This window comes from Erinaceus europaeus, chromosome 1 (genome assembly GCF_950295315.1).
Source record: "Erinaceus europaeus chromosome 1, mEriEur2.1, whole genome shotgun sequence".
Lineage (NCBI taxonomy): Eukaryota > Metazoa > Chordata > Mammalia > Eulipotyphla > Erinaceidae > Erinaceus > Erinaceus europaeus.
In genome coordinates, this window is record NC_080162.1 from 70,871,884 (window position 1) to 70,882,031 (window position 10,148).

Below are 10,148 nucleotides of genomic sequence, written 5' to 3' on the forward strand. Positions count from 1 at the left end.
AGGGGAGAAGGAAGACAGACTACCTGCGAGCGCCTAGAGAAAAGACTTGAAGGAAATGCATCAAAATATTACCTGCGATCTCTCCGGGTGTTGGAGTGAAAGGTGACTTTCAGTTTCAGTCTCTTTTCAGTTTCCACCAAAAACTTGGGTTATTTGTACCTACACACAGAGAGAGACACAACGCGCACACACACGCACACACGAGTTGTTCTTTCTAAGCAGCCCCCCCCCCCCGCACCCCCACTTCGCGTCCCCGCCCCCTTGTCCGCGGCCCCGAGTGCAGGCCGGTCCCACAGGCCACAGCGCCCCGCGGCGGCCGGTCGGGGCGGCGGGGAAGGGGGGTCGGCGAGGGGGGGCGCGGAGGGCGGGGAGGCGGCGCCGGGCGTCCCCGCGCTTCCCGCGAGATCCCGCTCCACCCGCTCCGCCCCGCTCGCCGCGCTCCCCGCTCCCCGCGCCGCGGCACTTCCTGCCTCCGCGCCCGCGCCGCCCGCCCTCTCCCGCGCCCGCCGCCCGCCGTCCGCCGCTCGGCGCCGCACCCGCGGGCGCCCCCGGAGGTGCTTGGGGCTCGGCCGGGTCGCCGCCCAGCCCGCCGCCCCGCGCGCCGCTTTGTCTCGGGCGGGGCGCGCGGGAGAGGCCGCCAGGTGCCCCCCGCCGCGGGCCCGGGCCCCCCGCCCCGGGGCGGCGGCGGTGGCGCCGGGCCCCGGGGCGGGGGGCGCGCCGGGATGGGCCCCAAGCGGCGGCAGCTGACGTTCCGGGAGAAGTCAAGGATCATCCAGGAGGTGGAGGAGAACCCGGACCTGCGCAAGGGCGAGATCGCGCGGCGCTTCAACATCCCGCCGTCCACACTCAGCACCATCCTGAAGAACAAGCGGGCCATCCTGGCGTCGGAGCGCAAGTACGGAGTGGCCTCCACCTGCCGCAAGACCAACAAGCTGTCCCCCTACGACAAGCTCGAGGGGCTGCTCATCGCCTGGTTCCAGCAGATCCGCGCCGCCGGCCTGCCCGTCAAGGGCATCATCCTCAAGGAGAAGGCGCTGCGGATCGCCGAGGAGCTGGGCATGGACGACTTCACCGCCTCCAATGGCTGGCTGGACCGCTTCCGCCGGCGCCACGGCGTGGTGTCCTGCAGCGGGGTGGCCCGAGCCCGCGCGCGCAATGCCGCCCCGCGGCCGCCCGCCGCCCCGGCCAGCCCGCCTGCCCCCTCGGAGGGCAGCGGCGCGGGCGTGACGGGCTGGCTTGCCCGCGAGGAGCAGCCGCCGTCGGTGGCCGAGGGCTACGCCTCCCAGGACGTGTTCAGCGTCACCGAGACCAGCCTGTGGTACGACTTCCTGCCCGACCAGGCCGCGGGGCTGTGCGGCAGCGACGGGCGGGCACGCAGGGCCACCCAGCGCCTGAGTGTCCTGCTGTGCGCCAACGCGGATGGCAGCGAGAAGCTGCCCCCTCTCGTGGCGGGAAAGTCGGCCAAGCCCCGCGCAGGCCAAGCCGGCCTGCCCTGCGACTACACCGCCAACTCCAAGGGTGGTGTCACCACTCAGGCGCTGGCCAAGTACCTGAAGGCCCTGGACACCCGCATGGCTTCCGAGTCCCGCCGAGTCCTGCTGCTGGCCGGACGCCTGGCTGCCCAGTCCGTGGACACCTCGGGCCTGCGGCATGTGCAGTTGGCCTTCTTCCCACCTGGCACCGTGCAGCCGCTGGAGCGGGGAGTGGTCCAGCAGGTGAAGGGCCACTACCGCCAGGCTATGCTGCTCAAGGCCATGGCCGCACTGGAGGGCCAGGATCCCTCCGGCCTGCAGCTGGGCCTCATGGAAGCTTTGCACTTCGTGGCTGCGGCCTGGCAGGCAGTGGAGCCTGCGGACATAGCTGCCTGCTTTCGTGAGGCTGGCTTTGGGGGTGGCCCTAATGCCACCATCACCACTGCCCTCAAGAGTGAAGGGGAGGAAGAGGAGGAGGAGGAGGAGGAAGAGGAAGAAGAGGAGGGGGAAGGGGGGGAGGAGGAGGAGGAGGGGGAGGAGGAAGAAGAAGGTGAGGAGGAGGAAGAAGGGGGAGAAGGGGAGGAATTGGGGGAGGAAGAGGAGGTGGAAGAGGAGGGTGATGTGGATGACAGTGATGAAGAGGACGAGGAAGAGGAGGAGGAGAGCTCCTCTGAGGGCTTGGAGGCCGAGGACTGGGCCCAGGGTGTCATGGAGGCTGGCGGCAGCTTCGGGGGCTACAGTGCCCAGGAGGAGGCCCAGTGCCCTAGCCTCCACTTCCTAGAAGGCGAGGAGGACTCTGAGTCAGACAGCGAGGAAGAAGAGGAAGACGAGGAGGATGAGGAGGATGAAGATGACGAAGACGATGACGAGGATGGTGACGAGGTGCCTGTGCCCAGCTTTGGGGAGGCTATGGCTTACTTTGCTATGGTCAAGAGGTATCTGACCTCCTTCCCTATTGACGATCGTGTGCAGAGCCACATCCTCCACTTGGAACATGATCTGATCCACGTGACCAGAAAGAACCACGCCAGGCAGACAGGCGTTCGGAGTCTTGGCCATCAAAGCTGAACCACTGGGCCTAGCCATGTCCCTGGCTCAGATGTGGCAGCACCAGCCCAGGGTAGAGAACTCTCCAGGCAGCTGCTGTGGCTGGCTTGGGGGAGGGAGGGCCCTGATCCTTTAGTAATGTTGCCCCAGCCCTGGAGTTGGCCCAGCCACCTTGGTAGGGCCTGGAGCTGGGATCAGCCTCACTGCCTGCTTACTGCCTCTTTCTCAGAATCCTCTTTCCTCCCCATTTGTCCCTGGGATTGGGGGACCAGGTGGGGAGGGTGGGGAGCTGTCCGGTGCTACCACACCGTGCCATCAGTGGACTAGGCCACAGCGGCAGCCAGGGTCAGGCCCTGGAAGCTCCTGGCCAAGAGTGCCTCTCCCCTCCACCGTCCACACCATGTAATTGGTGGAGGGGACCCTCAAAGCCATTCTGGGAAGGGCTCCAGAGGAAGGTCCAGCCTAGGCTACCACAAGGCTGGCAGCCCCCCCAACCCCCGCCCCTGGGCCACTTCTAGAAGCACAGTCACTGCAGGCTCCTGAGCCTGCCTCTACCTGCTCCCCCACCTCTCCAGTCCCTTTCTCTGGCCCAGTCCATGTTACTTTGGCTCTTGGTTTTCTTTCTAAATTCCCCAAAGGACCTCCAGGGGAGTAATACTGGGTGCTTCCCTGTGGGCAGCTGCAGGCCCCATGCCTCTCATCCCTCTGTAGGGCCCTATCCTGGGCAGTGGTCTGGGACTGGACCCAGAGTTCAGCCATCTATCTGCTCCTTTCCCAGTCTGAATTCAATAAATCCATCCACCCCCATTTTGTGGGGGTGAATGTTTTAACAGCCAAGGGTGCATCCTTCATGGTCTGGGCTTGCGTCTGTCTTGGGGGACACTTTTCCTTCTCATGTTCCCTTTGGTCCTAGTTTTGCTGAGACATTGAAGTGTTGAGAAGGTGACCACAGCCTAGGCCCTGACTGGGCTACCTCCATATTTAAATGTTGCCAAGTCAGTGGGAGAAAGGTGTCTTCCGTGCACCTGTTTGGATGTTAGTTTAAGGAACCTGGCTCTTGCACGGCTTTGGGGTTAGCGACAAGCCTGGGGTCAATTGACTGGGACAAGAGGGAGGGACCCAACAGTCCTGCTGGGTCAAATTGAACTAAAAGCACCTGGGACTTAGGCCTGTCAAGGTCCACTAAAGAAGGTCCTTGCAGGAGTAGGGCTGGAGGGCATAAAGAATTTTGACTAGAAAGTATAGCAATTTCTGTAGTGCAGATTGGAGTTTGAAGAACATGCCTTGGTTTACCTTTGGTGAACCCTTTCAGTGATAGACATCTCCAAGCCTGAGGACTATCCTTGGGAACAGTGACAGGAGGGAGATGAAATTGCACCCCTAAGAGGCAGAAGAGTTGGCAAGTTCCTGTGCTTGGCCCTTCAGGGGGCCCTCTAGTCCAAAGGTGACTGACTGCTTTGCTGATCCTTTCCTGGGTCTCCTCCCAGACTCTCCCTCCCCGACCCTCCCTCATTGAGGCCCTCAAGCCCCACCGGTTCCAACTAAGGGAAGGCCTAAACTTGAACTGCGTCAGTTACAAACCGGTTTTCCCACCTCCACTAGGACTGGCACAGTCACCCCTGTGGTTCCCTCCCATCCTCCACTTCCAGTTTTTCTTCCCCACCCTGGAATGTTAGAGGGGGTGAAGGGGTAGCCAAGTCATCTTTTGCTTGCCCTGGGTGTGGTCCCTTAAAGAAAGGCAAAGCCACTATGTATAACTTTTCCACAAGAGTGTTTCAAAGATTACAATACATTTGTCCTGCACTTTTGGCATTCAGATCCCCTTCAAGCCTTGAAGGACTTGAAACTAAGTGGCAGCAAAAAGTAGTTAGGCTTCCCCCTTACCACCACCACCACCACCAAACCCCCCCACACACACACACACACAACTCCTCGCCCTCTAGCCCATCTGAGCTCTGGAGGATGAGACCAGAAAGTCAAAAATGAAGCCCAACTTAACTTCAGCCTGCTCTGGAGTAAGTAGGTGGAAATAGTAGCCTTCTTGGTGTCGTGTCCCAAGCCAACTCCAGTTTCTTACTTCAAATACCAGCAAAGAAAATCATTTCTTTTTGTCTCCTTCTAACAAGACCATCTTTTGCTGGAATTGAGATCACCTCAGTAGTAATAGCACCTGATGTTATTAGGGCTCTTGCAATATACTGGGTGTTGTGCTAAGTACTTTAGCTGCTCCCTAAACCCCCACAAAGAAGGTAAAAGCCTGAGAAAACAGGCACAGAGTGGCTGAGTAATGCACCTAATGCCAAACCAAAGCATCTGGTGGGAACAAGTTTTCTCCCTCATCTGATCACACTAAAGTGCCCCTATACTGCTACTGTACTCTTTACTAAGGAAGGACCCATATTCCTACCTCTCCAAAAGGAGTTGTTTACTGAAATCAACTTATTTTTAAAATACATAATGATATGATTTTCCTGGATCTTTTTCTTCTTTAATTTTTTTATTTTTATTTTTTTTCACAAGAACACTACTCAACTCTGGCTTATGGTGGTGTGGGAGATTGAACCTGGGACTTTGGAGACGCAGACTTGAGAGTCTCTTTGCATAACTATGCTATCTAGCCCTCCGTCTTCTTTAACTTTTTAAAATTATAGACATATACAGAAATTGACAGGGAAGGGGGAGATAGGGAGATAGAGTAACTCCTGCAGCACTGCTTCACTAGTAGTGAAGCTTCCCCCACTGCAGGTGGGAACCAAGGTCTTTGCACATGGTAGTGTGTGCACTCAACCACTGACCAACACCTAAAATCAACTTCTTTCTTTTTTAAAATATTTATTTATTTATTAGATAGAGACAGTCAGAAATTGAGAGGGAAGGGGGAGATAGAGAGGGAAAGAGACAGAGACACCTGCAGTCCTGCTTCACCACTCGTAAAGTTTTCCCCCTGCAGGTGGGGATAGGGGGTTCGAACCTAGGTCCTTACACATTGTAACGTGTGCTCAACTAGGTGCACCACTACCCAGCCCCCTCTAAAATCAATTTCTAATCCATGGATGAATAGCTCTTTGGTGGTGGTGGGGGATGAGGGATGTAGAAGTGTCTACCGGAGGTCGTGCGAAGCCCCTATGCCTATAGCCAACACCCACTCTCCTAGTCCCCATACAAATACAAGTCTATCAATATCCTTTTATTATTATTATTTCTTTATTGGAGGGTTAATGATTTACAGTCAAGGGTAAAATAGTTTGTACATGCATAACATTTCCACATAACAATACAACCCCCACTAGGCCCTCCTCTGCCATCATGTTCCAGGACCTGAATACTACCCCCACCCCAGTCTTTTACTTTGGTGTAGCAATATCCTTTTCATGCTCAGTCTTATTACCCTACTGTAATAAATCTGTAAGAACCACTCCAATTTCACAGAGGAAAAAGAGTTGAAGAGTCAATGACCAGTTTATGACACTGACTTTGAGCTCTAGTGTTCTCCTAGAAGTATGGGTAATTTGTTAAATGTGGACTAGGACCCCACTAGGTGGGTGGAGCAGCGATGATAGGCCTATGAACACAAAACTTTGAGGAGGGACCAACCGAGGAGGCACCGTCACTTAGTCTATCACATGTTCAGATGGGAAGGAGCGGATTATAAAAATGGGCTTCCAGACTAAGTTGATAACATTGAGATAACTGCCTTCACTTGGGGCTGTTCACTAAAAGGCCCAGAAGGTGGGTCACAGCTCTGGGGGTGCTTGAACAGGGATTCTGTGGAGCTGCTTGACTTTGGCAGTGCCCAGAGTGGGCCAGTGGCTGGTAAGTCCCTGGTGTAGGCACAAAATAGCTTTCTCTTGGCAAATGGGAAAGACAAGGCCACTTAATTGTTTTTTAAAGTTGAGTCCCGTGACGAGGTCGTGGGAAAAGAAACTACAACACCCAGAAGCCCGTGCGCGCGCTCTCTTGAGGCGCTTGATAGTTACCATGGTTTCAGAAAACAATATGGCTGTTCACTTCTAGGCGGTAACTTCCTGGGCTAGAGAGGCTAAAAGCGGGTTTGCGTGCGGTTGAGAGGAACGGCTGAGGAGTCGTGAGTTTGGGGTAGGCGCTGCACGGCTGGAACCGCCCGCGGAGTTCGCTGATGGAGGACAGTGTGGACGAGGAGGCGCTGCACCAGCTGTACCTGTGGGTAGATAACATCCCTCTCTCCCGGCCCAAGCGGAATCTCTCCCGGGATTTCAGTGACGGAGGTGTGCGCCCCAGTCTGTGTCCGTGTGTTTACAGGTTCTGTTTTGTATGCTTTTGTATGCTTGTCTCTTTGTACTTGTGTGCGTGTGGGGGGGGTGTGTGTGGGTGGTGAGGAGGGTGTCTGTGCCCTAGAACTAACCACAGAAGTGTGTGTGTGAGTGTGTGGGACTGTCACTCCCTCCTGGGACTTTAATGACTAAAATGTGTGTCTTTGTATATGTGTCTGTACACATGTATGTGCGTGCATGATTATTCTATATGTCTGTCATATGTGATTGGCACATATGACAGACATGTAACAGGGTTTTCTGAGAGTATGTGTGCTTTGTGCTTTCTTTGTGGTTGTTTAGTTGTCTTGGTGGCTCTCTCCTAGGATTTTATTTTATTTTATTATTTTTTATTGTTATCGCTTGGGCTCCATGGTGGCACTATGAATCCACCACTCCCAGTAGCTATTTTTTCTTTTTATTATACTTGATAGGACAGAGAGAAATTGAGAAGGGAGGGGAGATAGAGAGGGAGAGAGAAAGGTAGATTCCTACAGACCTGTTCCACCACTTATTAAGCACTATCCCCCTGTAAGTGGGGAGTGGGGCCTCAAACTTGGGTCCTCGAGCATGGTAATATGTGTGCTCTACCATCTCTAATTTGCCTACCCCACCCATTTCTTCTCCTTCCTCCATACCCCCACTTTCCATGCCTGTTCCCACTCCCCACTTAGTCCTAGTTGCAGAGGTCATCAAGTTTTACTTTCCCAAGATGGTAGAGATGCACAATTATGTCCCTGCCAACTCTCTTCACCAGAAGCTCAGCAACTGGAGTCACCTGAACAGGTAGAAGACCACTTGCCTATACAGTAGGGTCCCTAGTCCCTCCCTGGGGACCCCAGGAAAGGCTGCAACCCCTGTACCTCCCATGATCTCACCATCCGGGACTGGGATTGTGCTGGAACAGGGGAGGGAGGACAAGGCAGATGCCGCTTGTAACAAAATCAAGGGGCTGTTTTCTTGGGGGTGTGATACACCAGGGGACACCTAAGCACAGGGCTGAAATGTGGTGCCTTTCCAGGACTGTGTACTCACACCCCAACTGCCACAGTCTCCTCCTTCACTTCACTCCCTCAGGAGCCTATCTGCCATCCCTGTGTCTGTTTCCTTAGAAAGGTGCTGAACAAGTTGAATTTCTCAGTCCCAGAGGATGTGATGCGCAGAATTGCACAGTGTGTCCCGGGAGTGGTGGAGCTGGTGCTTATTCCACTGCGGCAGCGCCTGGAGGAGCGGCAGAAGCGCAAGAAGCAGGGCACCGGCTCCTTACAGGTACCCCCACCCGGGCTTCTCACTTTGCTTCGGGGGAGCTTCCCAGGCAATGGGAGACGTTCAGTGATATTGGGTGAAGAGTGCTAAAAGGAGTCTGACCTGGGGGACCACAGTTGGGATGTGGAACTGCTTGGGGATGGGCAAACCTGAGCTCACAGTGGACCCCTGGCATCTTCTAGGACTTGGCTCCCCAGGATGGCACTGGCTACATGGATGTGGGTAAATTGGCCTTTCCTTTCCTCCTGTCCTTCCTTTAAGGGGTGTGTGTGTATCGGGGGGTGGGGGGGGTGTGTAGTTTGAGATGTGATGAGGGGAAGACAGAAAAAAATAACAAGAAAAATAAAAACCAGGACTCCAGTATAGTTACTATTCCATTTGTCTTATATCAGGTTTGTCCCAGAAGGCTCCAGGGGAAGGTGCCCCAGACCCCAAAGGAGGGGGGCAGCTCAGGTAAGGGTGGAGCCATACTGTGTCTGGATAGATAGGGAAGGCAGGAAGGTGAGAAGGGGAGAGGAAGGACTGACAGAGACATTGGAAGGACGAGGGTGGCCTGAGGTCCTGCCTCCACTGAAACTGCTTCCCACCTCAGAGGAGGCCGGCCACAGGCTCCCCGCCCTCCAGGGTACAGTCAGGCTCTTCAGGGAGACCCAAGTTTCGTCCTCCAGATCGCTGAAAAGGAGCAGGAGCTGCTAGCTTCACAGGAGACTGTACAGGTGAGGGCACACAGAGGAGGAGATGGGGCTTGGGACCTGGGGCAGAGGAGCAGAAGAGGCATCGGGGTGAGGGGCTTGACCTCTGTCCCACACGGCCCAGGTGTTGCAGATGAAGGTGAGGCGCCTGGAGCACCTGCTCCAGCTCAAGAACGTGCGCATTGATGACCTCTCCAGACGGCTGCAGCAGGCAGAGCGTAAGCAGCGGTGATAGGCGGCCAGCAGCCAAGCAGGAAGCCCCAGTACCTCCTGCATTTGTCACTGGGCCAAGCATAGCCACACCTGACAGACAAATGGATAGGCAGAGCCAGCAACTCCAGTGAACTTCTAGGGGCACAATCACCCCCTCTTCCCTTGAGTGAGGGTGAGCTTGTGGGAGGGGACCTGTCGGATAGGAGCCCTCTGAGTGGAGCCCCCTCCTCCTTCCCCTCCAGCCAGGTCAGGAGAACAGATTACTTTCCAGAAAGTAATCCCATAAGCCATGCTCAGAGACCTGGCATCCCCCGCCCACACACACAAGTTAGGCTAGATTATAGGGGCTCTGGCGTGGTGGTCCCTACTCTTGTGCCTTGGGAGGGGATCCCCTGAATTGGTACATGTTGCTACTACTGGGTCCCTGACCAACTCTGAGGACAGTGGTCTCTCCATCTGGGCTAGTTCTCCAAGCCTTGGGTCATGGGAGAAACTGCCCCAGGCAGCTGAAGGGTTCCCGTGCCCCTCCTGGGGCTTACCTGGAACCCAGCTCAAGACTGGAGAGTGTAACAGCACAGAGAAAGGGGTGAGGAGTCAGCTTAGCCAGGCCCAGGAGAGACATCTGACTGCAGATGTCTGTTCCAGTCACCCTCTGCTCTTGTAGGTACCATATCATTGTGAATATCTGGGAGATATGAGACAGGGCTGCCCCCCATTAAAGTTGCGCTCCCTATCCTGTGCCTGTCTTTTCTCTTTTTCTGGATCCCTCCCAGGGCAGCTAGTTAGTTGCTGTCCTCTTGTACCGACCCCTCCCCTCATCCTCAGTCCTTGAGGGACAAGAGCTTGGTGAGCCCATAGTGAACTTCACCTTGTTCTGAGATATTATTGCTAGAGGTTAGGCCTTACACACTAGGGCATCTTGACTTTTTTTTTTTTTTTCTTTTTTCTTTTTTTGCCTCCGGGGTTATCACTGGGGATTGGTGCCTGTACTATGAATCCACTGCTCCTGGTAGCCATTTTTTTTTTTGTTTTATCAATTGTTAATTGTTGCTGTTATTGTTATGTCGTTGGATAGGACAGAGAGAAATTGAGAGAGGAGGGGAACAGAGAAGGGGAGAGAAAGATACCTGCAGACCTGCTTCACCACTTACAAAGTGATGTTCTCCACC

The 10,148-nt window shown here is 55.1% G+C and overlaps 2 protein-coding genes across 3 annotated transcripts; both read left to right on the top strand.

Annotated features, from left to right (window-relative positions):
* Nucleotides 1-365: 365 nt before the first annotated feature.
* CENPB (centromere protein B) lies at nucleotides 366-3,356 on the top strand. The gene has a single exon (XM_016195372.2). The coding sequence runs from the start codon at nucleotides 723-725 to the stop codon at nucleotides 2,538-2,540; it is 1,818 nt and encodes a 605-aa protein (XP_016050858.2). The 5' UTR covers nucleotides 366-722; the 3' UTR covers nucleotides 2,541-3,356.
* Nucleotides 3,357-5,428: 2,072 nt separating this feature from the next.
* SPEF1 (sperm flagellar 1) lies at nucleotides 5,429-9,712 on the top strand. Of its 2 annotated transcripts, none has more exons than XM_060187081.1 (7): nucleotides 5,429-6,763; nucleotides 7,483-7,594; nucleotides 7,921-8,077; nucleotides 8,257-8,292; nucleotides 8,467-8,522; nucleotides 8,662-8,790; nucleotides 8,891-9,712. In XM_060187081.1, exons 1-6 carry the CDS (start codon nucleotides 6,655-6,657, stop codon nucleotides 8,768-8,770), a joined length of 579 nt encoding a protein of 192 aa, XP_060043064.1. In that variant the 5' UTR covers nucleotides 5,429-6,654; the 3' UTR covers nucleotides 8,771-8,790; nucleotides 8,891-9,712. The 2 variants fall into 2 exon arrangements, with proteins under 2 accessions (XP_060043064.1, XP_060043057.1); XM_060187074.1 differs by having other exon boundaries at nucleotides 5,440-6,763; nucleotides 8,257-8,296.
* Nucleotides 9,713-10,148: the final 436 nt, after the last annotated feature.

Coding starts and splice junctions, on each gene's coding strand:
- CENPB (XM_016195372.2), top strand. CDS start 723: ATGGGCCCCAAGCGGCGGCAGCTGACGTTCCGGGAGAAGTCAAGGATC.
- SPEF1 (XM_060187074.1), top strand. CDS start 6,655: ATGGAGGACAGTGTGGACGAGGAGGCGCTGCACCAGCTGTACCTGTGG. Junction 6,764..7,482: donor CCGGGATTTCAGTGACGGAG/GTGTGCGCCCCA, acceptor CTCCCCACTTAG/TCCTAGTTGCAGAGGTCATC. Junction 8,297..8,466: donor CACTGGCTACATGGATGTGG/GTAAATTGGCCT, acceptor GTCTTATATCAG/GTTTGTCCCAGAAGGCTCCA.